The sequence below is a fragment of the Sturnira hondurensis genome, unplaced genomic scaffold (genome assembly GCF_014824575.4).
Source record: "Sturnira hondurensis isolate 20B ecotype Veracruz unplaced genomic scaffold, ASM1482457v3 Scaffold0025168, whole genome shotgun sequence".
In the NCBI taxonomy this organism is placed as follows: Eukaryota; Metazoa; Chordata; class Mammalia; order Chiroptera; family Phyllostomidae; genus Sturnira; species Sturnira hondurensis.
In genome coordinates, this window is record NW_028097799.1 from 990,375 (window position 1) to 1,009,049 (window position 18,675).

At 36.2% G+C, this 18,675-nt stretch overlaps 1 protein-coding gene across 1 annotated transcript in view; it reads left to right on the top strand.

The window, feature by feature from the left end:
- The first annotated feature begins 1,402 nt into the window (after positions 1-1,402).
- The window catches only part of STPG2 (sperm tail PG-rich repeat containing 2), a 196,062-nt gene continuing 178,789 nt past the window's right edge, over positions 1,403-18,675 (top strand). Inside the window, exons 1-2 of the mRNA XM_037039115.1 lie at positions 1,403-1,511; positions 17,287-17,399. Of these exons, the coding sequence (XP_036895010.1) occupies positions 1,403-1,511; positions 17,287-17,399 (222 nt within the window). The remainder of the gene's footprint in view (positions 1,512-17,286; positions 17,400-18,675) is intronic.

Consider the following 18,675-nt stretch of genomic DNA (forward strand, 5'->3'; position numbering starts at 1 on the left):
AGATACTGAACACTCAAAGATAGGGGACTTTCTTGTACCTTTGTATCGCTGTGACCTAGCTGATACTGAACCTATAGCATATGCCAATAAGTGATTTTTTTAAGTGAATAAATAATTATTTAGCTAGCTATTTAGTAGGGGGAAATGATCTTACAGATATATTCTTGAGAAGCATATAGCCTTGTACAGGGAGCATATATGAAATAATTAAGCTACAATAAATGACCCATAGATTGTGTATCAAATCGTGTTCTAGAGTATAAATACTATGAAAACTTATAACAAGAACAAATTTAAGTACTGTAGCTCCTTTGAGGTAAGGCCTGGCGAAGGTAGGATTTGTTTAAATCTTTAAAAGGATGATTAGAATCTGGATGATTCTTCCTTAAAAGAAGACAATCTTGAAGTGGATTCTGAAATAGACTCCATAAGATCTTTAGGGTTCCTTTTGCTTAAGGTTAAGGTTAAGGTTAAGGTTAAGGTTAAAGTTAAGACCTGGACTGCACTTTCTCCAGGCCTTTGCTTGGAACGCTGTTGTTGCCTGGAACCTAACAACAGAAGCAGAGTTCTGTTGTTACCTGCACTTGGTTTGCTTCTCCTCCCCACCCCCACCCCATTTGTTGTCATCTGCACATCCTGGGTTTCTCTTAGCGCAGTCTGAATTATTTACGGGATAAAGTCAGAGGTGACTTTTCCTCTGTGAGTGTGCGTGTAGCTGTATATTAGGAGTAGGGGATGAGCTTGGGAACCAAGACTCTACTTCGCGCTAATTCTTTGCGTTTTCATTCAGTTTTTGCTAGTCTCTTCCCAGACTAGCAATCAGTTGGCCTGATCCATTTATGTGGGAAATGCATCACAGTAAGTTAGCCCTACCGGCTTTATCTTATTTCCTAGAGCTTTTCTTACCAGTCCAGGACCTCCAGCTGTTGGCCTACTCCAGCGGTTGGCCTACTTTAGAGAGCGTAGGGCAGAGAAAGCGGGGAAGTCCCATTACTCGGTATGCATGCTCCAAGGGCTTTGCAGAGAAAGAGAACATTAGCTTCTCCTCCCGACGCTTTCAGGTTGAAGTCAGGGCCGGAAGCACAAAGGGCAGAAAAACCAGTCTTTAAATCTTCCTTCTGGCTGTGGTGCCACAGCTTTCAGCTTGTGAACCGATGATTGTATGGGATGTCTTGCCTCTGGTCCGGCTCTCTTCCAATTTACCACTGGGCTAGAAATCTACCTGGGGTAAATCTGACACCCATGAGCAGAGTGAGGTGATCGCCCACCACGCTAACTCCTCCACTGATGGAAGTTCTACCCCCCAACTCAGACCGTTGTCGGCTTCATCTTGCTCCACATCTCCTCTACCTCCGTTGTTTTTATCCCTTTCAGCTGCCTCCTTCCAACACCTCCTGCCATTATGTATGATCGGGCTCCTAGAGTGCTCAGATTTGCTGAAGGTGGCGGCACTGAGGATCATGTGGGTCCTGGATCCTACCAGGTACCTTTCTTGAAGCAGCAGGCAACAGGTAAGATGTGAGGAAAGCAAGCCTGTCTTCTGTGACGGGCACCTCACTTTCATCCTGCTGGGCTTCTGTGTGCCTGTGAGTTAAACGTAATGGTACCCTTTGTAAGTATAACAAAATATGGAGTAGGCTGGAAAATACTATTTTATTTTACAGGTAGTAGTTAGGAAAATCATTTGCCCCACTTGACAAGGCGAGAAAGCATATGGGTAGGACTTCTGATTCTACAGTGTTTGTCTACATCATGCACTCAATTGTACAGATTAGATCTAAGGTTTTCATTTTCTGGCTCTGGTTACCTGCATGAGTCTCCAAATGCTGTGTACTTCTTACCTCCTACTGCCTCTCTTCACTGTATCCTGTCTGCCTCGAATACCTTTCCTACCATTAGCCAGAGATGCATTTGTTTACTAAAATCTAGGTTTTATATTTATCTTTTGCAATACCGTGTATCTTTTTCAGAGAGATGCCTCTTATCTGACCAAACTTATGTTCTTTGAACATACTTAAAGAAGGCCCCTTTATCTCACATTCTGGAAGGAAAAACTCTACTCTTGAGAGATGGACTGTGAATGGTAGTTCAAACAATAATTCACTCTCCTCTTTTGTTTGCAGTTAGTGACTTAGGGGAAATTTAATAAATATTTCTAATTTGCTTTCTGCTTTTCCCAATCTACTGATTTTGTAGAGTTTAAATTAAAGTTTCTCCCCTGTTAACCTGCATTTTTCCCATTCCTACGCTATATCTGTATTTTTAAACATATGCCAGGATCCATTACTTTGTTGACATGACTGATCAGATTAATGAATTAGGTGNAAGACCAGAAAACTGAATTATACGGAGTCCGACAACTACAAACCGTTCAACAGGGACAGTAAGAGGGGCGGAGCCAGCAGCGGAGCAGGGTCAGGCAGGAAAGATCCCCCGACCTAGGCGAGCAGGCTGCCCGGAACCAGTTGGGGTGTGGGGCAGACTGACCGCAGTTGCACATTCGAGCACAGTGAGACAGACCGCACAGGCCCCAGGGGGCGAACCCAGTGGTGGAAGGCTGACGGCGGTGGCACACTTGCGTGCAGCGGACGAAACAAGTGGGCATGGTGAGGGTGGTGGCTGCAGTGCCGGTGGGGGCCGGGGCAGCAGGTGGCAGTCAGGACACAATTCCAGCCCCTTCTTCCCTGTAAGGTCTCTTTTGAGAAATCCGCTGACAGTCTGGTGGGTACTCCTTTGTAGGTGACTGTCCCCTTATCCCTTGATGCTTCTAGGATTCTCTCCTTCATTTTAGTCTTAATGAGACTTAATGAGAGTAATGACCCCACCCCCACATACAACGTCACAACCCAGCGACTTAGTTGCCCTGCTCTAGTGAACACTTTAGGGCTCTGGTCTTGCTATGGAACAGGCACGGACAGCCCAAAAGATGGCGCAAGAAGAACTCAAAGTCCCAGAGCCGATAACTCTCAGCAACTGAGAAATTGCCAGCCTCTCAGAAGCACAATTCAAGACACTATTTATCAGTATGCTCACAGAACTGGTTGATTATAGTCACAAATTAGAGGAACATATGAAGGCTAAACTAATTGAAGTGAAGGGAGATGTCCAGGAAACCAATAGCGATCGAAAGGAAACTGGGACTCAAATCAATGGAATGGACCAGAAGGAACAACTAAACATCCGACCAGAAAGGAATGAAGAAATGAGAATTCAAAAAATTCACTGGGCTAGAAAAAATGAGGAGAGGCTTAGAGACCTCATTCAAAAATGAGGAGCGGCTTAGGAACCTCCAGGACATCTTTAAACGTTCCAACATCCGAATTATAGGGGTACCAGAAGGGGGAAAGAAACAGCCATGAGTGGAAAACTTATTTGAACAAATAATAAAGGAGAACTTCCCCAGTCTGGCAAAGGAAATAGACTTCCAGGAAATCCAGGAAGCTCAGAGAGTGCCAAAGAAGTTGGACCCAAGAAGGAACACACCAAGGCACATCATAATTACATTAGCCAAGACCAAAATGAAGGAGAGAATCCTAGAAGCATCAAGGGATAAGGGGACAGTCACCTACAAAGGAGTACCCACCAGACTGTCAGTGGATTTCTCAAAAGAGACATTACAGGGAAGAAGGGGCTGGAAAGAAGTATTCCAAGTCATGAAATCCAAAGACCTACAGCCAAGATTGCTTTATCCAGCAAAACTTTCATTTAGAATGGAAGGACAGATAAAGTGCTTCTCAGATAAGGTCAAGTTTAAGGAGTTCATCATCACCAAGCCCTTATTATATGAAGTGCTAAAGGGACTTTTCTAAGAAAAAGAAGATGAAAAATATGAACAGTGAAAGGACAGCAAACTCACAGTTATTAACAACCATACCTAAAACAAGAGCAAACCAAAAGGACAGCTAGATCAGTAGTGGTACCATAGAAATGAAGAACACATGGAGGGTTAGAAACAGGGGGGTGGGAGGAAGAGAAGGGGGGAGAAGGCACAGAAAATAGCATAGAGGGTAGGTAGAAAATAGATAGGGGGGAGGGCAAGAATAGTAGGGGAAATATAGAATCTAAAGAACTTGAGACACGTGGTTATAAACCAAGGGGGGGAGAATGGTGGGGGAGGGGGTGTGCAGGGTGAAGGGGAATGAAGGGGGGAATAGAACAACTGTAATGGTATAATCAATAAAATATATTTTAAAAAGAGAGAGATGGACTGTGAATGGATAGTTTAAACAATAATTCACTCTCCTCTTTTGTTTGCAGTTAGTGACTTAGGGGAAATTTAATAAATATTTCTAATTTGCTTTTTGCTTTCCCCAATCTACTGATTTTGTAGAGTTTAAATTAAAGTTTCTTCCCTGTGAACCTGCATTTTCCCTATTCCTATGCTATATCTGTATTTTTAAACATATGCCAGGATCCATTACTTTGTTGACATGACTAATCAGATTAATGAATTAGGTTCATTCAGGTTTCTTTGGGTAGAGTACAATTTGTCATTTGTTATCATTTTAATTTTGAGTTTTACTGCTTTTCTGCATTTGATATCAATATCAGTATTGCTGGAGGTTATTATGTCTGTCTTTAATGCAGTTGAATTGTTACAAGCATTAACTCCCAAATGATTTACTATCCACCAATGACCATGCAAAATGCTTACACTTGTGATATTTCCAAGCCTTATTTTATTTTGGTACTACTGACCACTCACTTTTTAAAAATGTTTCTCCTTCTTGTAGCTTGTATCATTATTTTTTCCTGGTTCCTTTTCTGAGTATTATTTTGGAACAGTGCCTGAAATGTTTAGGAGTAATAAAAATTTATTACATGCTAAGTCAGAGAATCATTTTTCTTCTCTCTCTAACCAACCCCTCATGATCTTCTTTAAGATTTTTAATTTCTGGATGAAATGGATAAACTGCTAGGAACATACAATCTTCTAAAAGTAAATCAAGAAGAATGAGGGAATCTGCATAGACAATACCTAGTAAAATTGAAGCAATAATCAAAAAACTCCCCCAAAACAAACGCCCTGCCCTGGATGGCTTCACAGGTGAATTTGACCAAACATTCTTAGAACCCACACCTCTTTTTCTCAAACTATTTCATAATTTAAGTGGAGGGAAGGCTCTCAAACTCATTTTATGAGGCCAGCTTTATCCTAATTCCAAAACCAGACAAAGACACTACAAAAAATGAAACTTATAGGCCAATACCCTGATGAACATAGACACTAAAATCTTCAAAACAAAATATTAGCAACCAGAATATAGTAATACATCAAAAAAGATCATATTCCACGATCAAGTGGGATTTATTCCAGAATGCAAGTTTGGTACAGCATTTGCAAATCAATAAACATGATTCACCACATAAACAAAATCAAGGATAAAAATCATATGATCATGTCAATAGATGTTGAGAAAACATTTGATAAAATCCAGCATCAATTTATGATAAAAGCTCTCAGCAAAGTTGAATTAGAGGGAACACACCTAAACATGGTAAAAGCCATATATGACAATCCACTGCCAGCATCATACTCAATGGGCAAACACTACATTCATTCCTCTTTAAGACTGGGAATAGGACAGGTATGTCCACTTGCACATATGTTGTTCAGCATAGTACTGGAAGTCCTAGTCACAGCAATCAGACAAACAGAAGAAATAAGAGGTATCCAAATGGGAGAAGTAAAACTGTCATTATTTGCAGATGACATGATACTGTGCATAGAGAACCTCAAATTCCACCAAAAAACTACTAGAACAGATTAATAAATTTAGCAAAGTAGCAGGACATAAAATTAATACCCAGAAATCAGTTGTGTTTTTATATGCCAATAACGAAGTAATAGAAAGCAAAATTAAGGAAACAATCCCATTCAAAATTGCTTCAAAAAGAATAAATACCTAGAAATAAACCTAACCAAGGATATAAAAGACCTGTACTTGGAAAATTGTGAGACACTGAAGAAAGAAACTGAAGAAGATACAAGTGAGATACCGTGTTCATGGATAGGAAGAATAACATTATTAAAATGTCCATAGTTTCCAAAGTAAAGTATAGATTTGATGCAATTCCTATCAAGATTCCAATGATGTATTTCACAGAGCTAGAACAAATATTTTAAAAATTTATATGTAACTGCAAAAGGCCTCACATGACAACAGTGATCCTGAGAAAGAAGAACAAAGTAGGAGGAATCATGCCACCTAATATGAAACTATAGTTTAAGGCCATAGTGATAAAAACAGTATGGTGCTGGCATAAAAACAGAGACATATATCATTGGAACAGAACAGAGAACCCAGAAATAAACCCACGGATTTATAGTCAATATTTGACAGAGGAAGCAAGCACACAATTGGCAAAAAATAGTTTATTTGATAAATGATGGTGAGAAAATTAGACACATACATACAGAAAGATGAAACTAAATTACTTTCTTATATGACACACAGGAGTAAATTCAAAATGAATCAAAGACTTAAATGTTAAACTTGAGACCATAAAAAATTATAGAAGGAAACATTGGAAGCAAAATCTTGGGCATTGCTTGTAGCAACATTTTGTCAAATATATTTCCCCAGGCAAGGGAAATAACAGAAAAAAATATACAAATGGGAATACATCAAACTAAAAAGCTTTTTCATAGAAAAGGAAATCATCAACAAAATAAAAAGACAACCCACAGTATGGAAAAACATATTCACTGATACATCTGATAAGGGGTTAATACGCAAAATTTATAAAGGACTTACAAAACTCATCATAAAAAAAAAATAGACTATCTAATCAAAAAAGTGGGCAAAGTTCCTGAATAGACACTACTCCAAAGAGGACATACAGATGGCCAATAGACATATGAAAAGATGCTCAATGTCACCAGAGAAATGCAAATTAAAACCACAATGAGATGTCATCGGACACCTATCAGAATATTTATCATCAATAAATCAAACAAGTGCTAAAGAGGATGTGGAGAAAGAGGAACCCTTTTGCACTGTTGCTGGGAATGCAGACTGGTGCAGCTACTATGGAAAATACTATGGGGATACCTCAAAAATGGACCTGCTTTTTGACCCAGCTATCCTATTTCTGGGAATATATCCGAGGAACCCAAAACACTAATTCAAAAGAACATAAGCACCCCTATGTTCACTGTAACATTGCTTATAATCACCAAGATATGGAAGCAGCCCATGATTCCATCAGTAGATGAGTAAATAAAACAAGTATAGGACATTTGCACAATGGAATACTACTTGGCAGTAAAAAAGAAGAAAAATGTATTCTTTGCAACAGTGGATGGACTTGGAGAACATTATGTAAAGTGAAATAAGCCAGCAGAGAAAGACAAATACCATATGATTTCTCTCATATGTGGAATCTAATGAACAAACTAAACTAACAAGGAAAATAGTGACAAATTCATAAAGAGCAGGATGACAGCTGGGGGTGGAAAGATTGAGCAAAAAGTAAAAAGGACTTATGAACAAGGACCACAGTGTGGTGATTGCTAAGGTGGGGGGTATGATGGAAATATACAATAAAGAGTAAATTAAAAAGACATCAAAAGTACAAACAGAAAATTAAAAAAACACAAAAAGAGTATTTGCTTCTTTTATTTGAAGATCTAATACTTTAAGGCAGATATTTTCAGTCTTTTTCATTTCATGGCACACATCTCATAGTAATAAAGTAATTACTAAAATTCTGTGGCACAGCAAAATATGTTTATTTTTTGCCAATCTGACAAAAATATAGATATAATTTTCATTCATTCACACCAGGTGGATATTGTGTGTTGCTGTTGTCATTTTTTAAATTTGACAATCTAGGGGAGAAGAAATCAGTTCCTCTGACTAAATAGTCATATATTGCATGTTTTAAAATTTCTTGCATCACAACAGTTGAAAATCACTGTTCTAAAGTCTTCCCATCTTGTGTAATTCAAGGTAACAATTATATAAACTCCCATCATCTGCTCCTCCTACATTATACTCTACAAAACCTAGCTGACCCTTTTTTTAAAATTACAGTGCACATTCAAAATTATTTTGTATTTGATTCAGTTGTATAGCGTAGTGGTCAGATAATCATATATTTTACAAAGTGTTCCTCCACCCAATATTTCCAGTACCCCCTGGCACCATACATAGTTATTACAATATTATTGTATATATACTATCTGACCCTTCAATGAAATAGCTGTGTATACCTCTGCATATTCGAGGATTTTAGCATCTATGTTCATCAGGAATATTGCATTTAGTTTTCTTTCTTTGCAGTGTCTTCACGTGGTTTTGGAATTAGGATAAACCTGGCCTTGTAAAATGAATTTGGGAGCCATCCCTCCTCTTGAATTTTGTGTAGTTTGAGAAGGAGAAGGGTTAGTTCTCAGAATGTTTGGTGGTATTCATCTGTGAAGCCATCCAGTCCAGGGCTCTTTGTTGTTTTTTTTTTTTTTTTTTGATTACTGCTTCAATTTCATTAGGTGTAATCTGTCTATTCAGATTCTCTGATTCTTACTGATTTAGTTTGGGAAAATTAGATATTTTGAGGAATTTATCCATTTTGTCCAGTTTGTTGACATATCATTTTCATAATATTCTCTTGCAATCCTTTGTATTTCTTTGGTGTCAGTTGTTATTTCTTCTTTTTTTGTTTTTCATTTTATTTATTTCGATTATTTATCTTTTTTTCTTGAAGAGTCTGTTTAAAGGTTTGTCAACCTTGTTTATCATTTAGAAGAACCAGCTCTTGGATTTGTTGATCTTTTATATCATTTTATTAGACTCTATTTCATTTATATCTTTTCTCTTCTTAATTATTTCCTTCCTTCTAATGAATTAGGGCTTTGTTTGTTGTTACTTTGCAAGTTTCTTTAAGTGTCAAGTTAGATTGGTTATTTGAGCTTTTTCTCTCTCTTTCTGAGGTAGTCTTATGATGTTATAAATTTTCCTCTTAGGATTGCTTTCCCAGTGTCCCACAGACTTTGAATTATTGTGTCCTTATTTTCATTTGTTCCAAGGAATCTTGATTTCTTCCCTGACCCATTCATTGTTTAACAACTTGTTATTTAGCTTCCATATCTTTGTGTGTTTTTCAGTGTTCTACTTGCAATTGATTTCTAGTTTCATAGTATTGTGGTCCTCTACAATACTATAAAATCATATGATTACAGTCTTCTCAAATTTATTGAGACTTGTTTTGTGTCCTAGAATGTTGTCTATCCTAGAAAACATTACATGTGCACTTGAAAAGTATGTATATTCTGCTGTTTGAGGGTTAAATGATAAAGATATCAGTGAAATCCATTGACCAAGTGTGGCATTTAAGGCCACTGTCTCCTTGTTGATTTTCTGCTTGGAAGATCTGTCCATTGAAGTTAATGGGGTGTTAAAACCCCCAACTATGACTGTATTTCTGTTGATCTGATTTTATTTCCTACAAGATTTGCTTTACATATTTAAGTGCTCCTATATTGGCTGCATAAATGTTTACTAGTGTTATATTCTCGTGATGAATTTTTCTCTTTATCATTATGTGGTGTCCTTCTTTGTCTCTTACTATAGCCTTGATTTTAAAGTCTATTTTTTCAGATATAAATACTGCTACCCCAGGATTTTTTCTTTTTCATTAGCATAAAACATTTTTTTTCCAACCCTTTACTTTTAGTCTGCGTGTGCCTTTCAATCTGAGATGGTTTCTTGGAGGCAACATATACATGGGTCTTGTTTTATTGTCCATTCAGCTTCCCTGTGTCTTTTGGTTGGAGCATTTAAGCCATTTACATTTAAGGTGGTTGTTGATAGATAGGTATGTAGTGCCATTAGATTGTTAGACTGTATTCATCTGTTTTCTTTCTTTCTCTTCTTCTTCTTCTTCTTAAAACAAGTGATTAAACAGGACATCTTTAAACATTCCACCATCCACATTATAGGGGTACCAGGAGGGGAAGAGGAAGAGCAACAAGTGGAAAACTTATTTGAACAAATAATAAAGGAGAACTTCCCCAATCTGGCAAAGGAAATAGACTTCCAGGAAGTCCAGGAAGCTCAGAGAGTTCCAAAGAAGGTAAACTCAAGGAGGAACACACCAAGGCACATCATAATCACATTAATCAAGATTGAAATGAAGGAGAGGATTCTAGAAGCAGCAAGAGATAAGGGGACAGTCACCTACAAAGAAGTGCCTATCAGACTGTCAGCTGATTTCTCAAAAGAGACCTTACAGGCAAGAAGGGACTGGAAAGAAGTATTCCAAGGCATGAAAGACGAGGACCTACATCCAAGATTGCTCTATCCAGCAAAGCTATCATTTAGAATGGAAGGACAGATAAAGAGCTTCTCAGATAAGGTCAAATTCAAGGAGTTCATCATCACCAAGCCCTTATTATATGAAATGTTAAAGGAACTTATTTAAGAAAAAGAAGATAAAAAACATGAACAGTGAAAGGACAGCAAATTCAGTTACTAACAACCACACCTAAAACTAAAGCAAACTAAGCAGACAGCTAGATCAGGAGCAGAACCATAAAAATGGAGATCACATGAAGGTTTAGCAACAGGGGAGTGGGAGGAGGAGAAGAGGGGAGAAGGTACAGAGAATAAGTAGCATAGACAGTAGGTAGAAAATTGACAAGGGGAGGGCAAGAATAGTATGGGAAATGTAGAAGCTAAAGAACTTGTGACATATGGACATAAACTAAAGGGGGGAAATGTCAGGGGAGGGCGTGTGCGGGGTGTAGGGAAATGAAGGGCGGGAAATGAGACCACTGTAATGGCATAATCAATAAAATATATTTTTTAAAAAAGTTGTTGCAGTACTGGTTTGGTGTTAATAAACTCCTTTAGCTTTTTCTTGTCTGGGAAGCTCCTTATTTCTTTGATTTTAAATGATAGCCATGTTGGTAAAGTAGCCTTGGTTGTAGTTCCTTGCTTTTCATCACATTGAATACTTCATGTCACTCCCTTCTGGCCTGAAATGTGTCTGATGAATAATCAATCAGATGACAGTCTAATTGGTACACCTTTGTAGGTAACTACCTGCTTTTCTCTTGAAGCTTTTAGGATTCTCTTCTTATCTTTAAACCTTGTCATTTTAATTATGATGTGTCTTGGTGTGGTCCTCTTTAGGTCCAAAATGTTTGGGACTCTTTGAGCTTCCTGGACTTGTGCTACTTTTTCTTTCACCAGATTATGGAAATTTTCAATCATTATTTTTTCAGACAGGTTCTGGATCCTTTGCTCACTCTCTTCTTTTTCTAGCATTCTCATGATGCAGGTGTTGTTATGCTTCATGTTGTCCAATATGTTTCTTCAACTCTCCTCATTTCTTTAGTACTTTTTCCTGCTCTGCCCGAATAAAGAGAATCTTCCTCTTTATTTCCAGCATTTCTCTTTCTTAATTACCATTCTTCTTTTACTGTGGCCTACTTGGTCAATCCTGCAATGTATTGTCTTCACATTTTCCTCAGGAAATGCTTTCCACCCTAATTTGCAAACTGCGTAGTCTTGGCTTTTGGCCATTTGATCAGGGAGACTTTTCTACCCATGATTAGTAGCCTGAAAGGGTCCACTGCTCTGATTTCATGAGTCAGGGAGATAATGGCTATTCCAATTCCAGATTATGGAGAGCTTCCTGATTTTCTCACAGTTATCCCAAATGCAAGCTTGTGTTAATCGCCAAAGCAAATTTTCTTAAGAGAAAACCAGCCCAATAAAAAATGGTAAAAACATAATCTTTTAAATAACGTGACTGCTCCTAGTGTTAATGTGCTAAGGAGTATTTCACTGGTTTTGAGCTTGGTTTATATCTGGGGTGTCAAACTCATTTTCACTGGGGCCACATCAGCCTTCAAAGAGCCAAATGTAATTTCAACTCTTTAACAGTTAAGGAGTAGTTACATTTATACAGCCCTACAATTATTTCGGCCCTTTGAAGGCAATTGTGAGGTTGATATGGCTCCTAGTGAAAATGAGTTTGACACTCCTGATTTACATAGTAAATAGCATCCCATTTTAGGTGTATATTAGTCATCTGTATTTTTTCATCTTCACCTAAGGATATTTTTACTGATTTTAAAGAAAGGGGAAAGGAAGGAAAGAGAGTGGGAGAGAAACATCAAATGGTTGCCTCTTGTATAGGCCCTGATTGGGCACTGAACCTGCAACCTAGACATGGAATCGAACCTGCAACTCTTTGGTTTACTGGACAATGCTCCAAGCAACTAATCCACACCAGCCAGTGGTATATTGGTTTTGTATTAGTTATCTAGACTGGCTGATACCAGCTCCTAAATATATTCTTTCCCAGATTTCCCAGATATTTTCCTTTGATTAGGGAATAGTTAGCTTTATTTGCCACAGAAGCATGACCTGTCTGTGGTCTTGTACTTAGCCTATGTGCTTATACCAATAATAATGATTTCATCTTATTATCCAATCAGAATTTAGGGAGATCAAATCAGGAAATGCGATCTATATACTTTTAAGTTTAAAGAAATAATATGTGTGTGATTGTATTATGTGAGCAATTTTCAACATAAGAATTTTTGAAACATTCAATACCTAACTATTTAGTCAGGGGCACTGACCTCTTTTTCCTTAGATTGTCAAATAAAAAATGAGTAACAGCCAACATAACAATAGCCATTTAGTGTGAGTAATCCAAAACTATATTTATTTTTGTCAGATTAGCAAAAAATATATTTTTGGTTTGCTGCAGAATTTTAGTAATTAGTTTATGTGTGCCATGAGATGAAAAAGTTGGAAATTGCTGCTCTCTATGTTCAAAGATCCAGTTTGCTTTTATGTGAAGAATGCTTTCTGTTTTGTTTTGTGGTGGTGGTTGTGGGGAAGAATTTATTTTTAATCACATGCTGCCCACCTTTTTTCTCAGAATGTACTTCTATTGCTTCATGCCAGTTTGATGTTATCTCTTGCTGTTGGCACCTCAAACTCAATAAATCCCAAACTAAAGTTATTTTTTTCAAATCTTTTCATCTTTTATATTCTTAATTTATTTCTACCTGACAGCTTATTTTATTTGTAGTTGGAACTTTACATATCAATATATCCATTTGTCCCACATAAAACTAATCTTATACTCTACCAACTCTAATTTCCCAGAATAGTCATATCCTATATTTTATACCATAACTATTAGCAGCACTGTTTAGAGTATAATTATTTGCTTATTTGTCTGGCCTCTCCACTATCTGAGGCCAGGGTTTTAGCTTATTCATTATCATACCTTCACTATCTCTCTCTGATACATAATAAAGCATTCAGTATTGTTGAGTGAATGATTAAAGGTAAAACTTCGAATATCACCTATTAATTATACATTTACTGTTTAATATGCTGGGCACTGTGATGGGCTGAGCAATCATCCTGTTCTCTCTGGATATGTCCTGAAGCACTGTAAGTCCTATTTTCTGGGCAAACTAAGACAGTGCATCATCCTAACTGTAGTCATTAGGTATACAGCTATGAATACATAGAACAGAAAAGTCTCTTCTCTCATGGAAATTATCAGTATAATCATTTCAATTTTTGTGGTTTTATTTGAACTCAATATTTCATATACACTTTTAGGCCATTGGTGAAAGATTATAATTAAATTTGGAAAACTTCAATGAAGATTTAATGTCTTGAATTAATGGGGCTATTGTATATTTTGTTTTTTGTATTTTTATACAAATTTAGTATTTTGCAGTTAATTTTATATTTCTCTAGGTAAATTCAGTAAGAATTTCTGCCATGTTCTGATGACAGCGGCCTCAGAAATAGCCTGAACTTAACTTTCTTATCTTATTTCTCATATCTATCTTACATACCTCAGTGTCTGCATGAACTTAAATTAGAAGAAATATACTTCTAAGTGTGAGATTAAAATATACTTATAATTGTGAGAAGTACATACACATAAAATATAAAATATAAATTTATAGATTAAAAAGTGAATACTCAAGTCAAGAAATGTAACATTGTTAACATTTCTTTTTCCATCATAATCCTTTCCCTTTTCCCTAGGTAAATGCTATTTTGATTTTTATGGCAATCATTGTACTTCTCTGCATTTCTATATGAATTATTAAACCCTCTTGATGAAGTGACCCCTTTATCATAGTGAAGTATCTCTCTTATCCCTGGTATTCCTTGTCTAATTTTAATATAGTCATAACAGCTTTCTTTGATTAATGGATGTATGATATATCTTTTTTCATCATTTTATTTTGAAAATTTGTGTTTTCATGCTTTTTAAACTCTAGTTAACTTTATGTATGGTTAATTATTACTATTTTTTAAATAAATATATTTTATTTATTTTTAGACAGAGGGGACAGAAAGAAGAAAGAGAGGGAGAGAAACATCAACATATGGTTGCCTCTCCTGTGTCCCCTACTGGGGACCTGGCCTGCAACCCAGGCATGTGCCGACTGGGAATAGAATCGCGGTGGTTTGGTTCACAGGCTCGTGCTCAATCCACTGAGCTACACCAGCCAGGGCTAATTATTATTTTTATAAATTATATTTTATTGTTTGTGCTATTACAGTTGTCCCAGCTTCCGCCCCCTTTCCCCCATCTACCCAGCTGCCACCCTACTTCCTTAGGCAATCCCCACACTATTGACCACGTCCATGGGTAATGCATGTATGTGCTTTGGCTAATCTATTCTTTATGCTGTGTTTTATATTCCTGCAACTATTCTGTAACTACTGATTTGTACTTCTTAATCCCTTCACTTTTTTCCCTTATCCCCCTGACTCTTTGTCTCATCTGACAAGTATCAAAATGTTCCCTGTATCTATGTTTCTGTTTCTCTTCAGCTTGTTTGTTGATTTTGTTTTTTTTAAATCAATTGTTGATAGGCATTTATTGTCATTTTATTGTTCATATTTTTTATCTTCTTCTTTAAGAAGACCCTTCAACATTTCATATAATAGTGGTTTGGTGGTCATGAACTCCTTTAGCTTTTTCTTGTCTGGGAAGCTTTAAATTTGTTATTTGATTGTAGACGGTAGCTTTGCTAAGTAGAGTAATCTTGGTTGTAGGACACTGCTTTTCATGACTCTGGATAATTCTTGCCAGTCCCTCCTCGCCTGAAAAATTTCTTTGAAGAAATAAGCTGACAGTCTTAATCAGAGCTGTCTTGTAGGTAATTAAATGCTTCTCTCTTGATGCTCTTTAGATTTTTCTCTTTGTTTTAACCTTTAGCATTTTAATTATGATGTATCTTGATGTGGTTCATCTTGTTTGGGACTCTCTGCATTTCCTGGACTCATATGCCTATTTCCTTCACCAACTTAGAAAAGTTTCTGTCATTATTTTTTCAACTAGTTTCCCATTTCTTGCTCTCTCTTCTTCTTCTGGCACAACTATGATTAAAATATTGGTATGTTTGAGGTTGTCCCAAGGATCATTACACTGGTCTCATTTTTTGGATTCTTTTTTCTCCTTGCTGTTCTTTTTATAAGATGTAATTAGTTTATTTTTAGAGAAAGCAGAAAGGATGGAAAAAGGGAGAGAAGCATCAGTGAGTGAGAGATACTTTGATTTGCTCTACCTTCTTGTAGAATATGCTATTAGTTCTGAGAGTATAGTATCAACAGTTGAGCTTACTAAATGATTTTATATATTTTGAGTGCTTTTTCTCTGAAATCATTGGTTGAATATATGAAGACTATTTGTAATAAATATTTTAACATTCTTATGTGCTAATTTCATGTTCTCACATCTAAATCATCTTCTTTTCATTGTCTTTTTCTTGTTTATAGGGCATATTTTCCTGCCTGTTAGAAGAACACTTGCACTATTGACTTCACATAATCTGTAGCATGGTTTGTGTGTGTTATCCATGTGTTTGGAATGAAATTTGTATATTGTTCTCTGGTTTCTTACACTGATTTGAAACATTTTGCTGGTTTCCTGGGTTTCTCAGTTCTACTGAACAACCGTTGCTTTTTCAAAATGAAAATTGGCTTCCTTTTAAGGGTTTCTATCCTTATGGTATTTATTACAATGCAAAAGTGGTGTGTGTGTGTGTGTGTGTGTGTGTGTGTTTTGCTTTGAGACAGCTTATTCAAACCATCAGTGACTAAATTAACACCTAGAGTTTTGACATCATCCATGAAGCTTTTCCTAACCATCTAAGTATGTTTGAGAAGTTCCCTTCTTTTGAGCTTCTAAGCATCTTGGAACTTAAGATATTTTTGCTTGTTAAATTATTTTAGTCCTTTTCTTAATGTTCAATAGATTATTGCTTTTTAAGTGTAAAGTTTGTATTTTACTCACTTTTTTTATGCTGCAGTACCTAATGCAAATAATAATTTTTGATTTCAGTCACATTTAATACATGTGGATCTCAAAAGAAGCACATTATTTCCAGTTTTAAAATATATATCTTTTATTGTTTGTCCAGATTAGCAAGATTCTAAAGTATTCTAATTATTAGCACACATTTTCTTAGTAGCATACACTTTCCTCTAGTGTGTGAGATTCTTAACAATTTTGAGTCCTCCTTTTCATTCTTTTATTATCTTTTGAATAAACCTGCTCTATTCTCTCCCATCTCTTCTTTAATACCTATGTTGGTTAAATTATACTCATTTTCTCAATACATTCTTAAAAAAATTTATCAGTCTTTCAGGAGACTAACTCTTTCTACTCTTTGTCTACTAAGTTTGTCTAAGTTAATGATTGCTTGTTCTAATGAAATTTTTTTGATTCATAAACCTTTGTTTAGGGTCAGGCAATCAAAAATATTTACTGAATTTTAACTAAGTATCAAAGCAAGGAGACATTATTCATTACTTGCTCTAAACTCACTTTAAACTATTTCTACCCAAGTGGTCTCTACACATTTATATATGCTATACTCTACAAATAATAGATGCTACCCTAAAATACAAAACAGTTGTCTTCTGAGGATGGGAATGCTTTATCATCCTAATATAACTGCCATTTTTATCCCAACTACATATGCTTAGAAGAAAAAAGATCTTTTGTTTTCTTAGAAGAAAAAACCTTTTATTTTGTCTTTCTGTTGTTTAGTTAGTACAGTTCTTTAGTAACTCTTAAGTTTTTATATTTAATATACATTAATAAAAATTCTGCCCTTACATTAGAATTTAAAAAATACAACAACTTCTGTAGCTAATCATTAGTTCTGAGAGCATTATATCAACAATTGAAGTTACTACATGATTTCATATATTTTGAGTGCTTTTTCTCTGAAACCATTGGACTCTTACCAGTGATATGCTTTTATTTATATAGGTGGCTATGCACCATTCCTTTCTTTGACTGCCAGAGAAAGTGCTTTTACTGTTGCCTCTGATGCTGAGAACACTGTTCCAGGTCCAGGGCATTATAATATTTCAGGAAAACAGGTAAATTTATAATAGTCATTATATTGTAATGATCTAAGTTAATAAAATTATGCTTTCTTCCTTTAATAAACCATTGGGTCAATTGTCATATTTTATATTCCCCTAATATTATCTTCTCATTTCAATCTACATTTTATAACTAGAGAAAGTAAATGTGTTAAATGTTGGTTCTTTTGTTGAGTGTTCTTTATTATTCCATATATTCTTTTTTTTTAAACAATAAACCTAATGTTGATAATTAGGTTAGTTCTGATTTTTTTGAAGATTTTATTTATTTATCTTTAGAGGGGAAGGGAAGGAGAAAGGGAGATAAATATCAATGTATGGTTGCCTCTCGTGCGTCCCCTGCCAGGAACTGGGAACTGGCCTGCAACCCAGGCATGTGCCCTTGACTGGGAATCAAACCGCAATCGTGTGGTTCGCAGGCCCGCGCTCAATCCACTGAGCTATATCAGCCAGGGCTATTCCATATATTCTGTAAGGCATAAAACATTGGTACATACTTCATGATCCTTGAGACTCAAATGAGAGAATAAAACTATTGAATGAACTGTACAAATAGTCAAGACATGTAGATGAGGGATAGAAATAGAGCAAAGACCTACACACCATACAGAATAGATAGAGATATTGCCATTGACTCATCTGTCTCCTAATTCTATACAGTCCCAAGGGTGTGTGACAAGAATATTTTTGATGGTCTATTAATGTTCAAAAACAGGGTATGTAGCTCCATTATCTTTATAATCATGGATATCATCTTATACTCTTTCTGCATAAACATTGCATTCTTACTTAATAACTCCTAGCTGACCCTACCAGGCTTTTATCTCTCCAGTTGAAGGCCCAGATGCACTTACTGAAACCTCAATTTTTGCACTAGAATTCCTTGAATTAATAACAACAACATTCTGTCAGGAGTTTCCATTTATAAACAATAAAATAGACTTTTAAGACAATACTATGTTTACAATGAAAGATTTATAGAAAAGGCAGTTGGGTAGGTCATAGACATACAGGGAGATTGAATAGTCAAGTCTTAAGAGAGGGTAGGACTAAGAAGATTCTAAGTAATTCAATAGTAAGAACTTCTGCACCATTCAACAGGGAACTGCCATTAGATAACATACTTCTTTAACTTCCTCCCTCCCTCCCTCCCTTCCTTCCTTCCCTCCTTCCTTCCTTTCTTCTTTTTTTGCTTTCCTTCATTTTTATGTGTAACTCCACTGAAGATTAAAATTCCCAGTAAGGAGAATCTGACTAATCCAGTTTCATT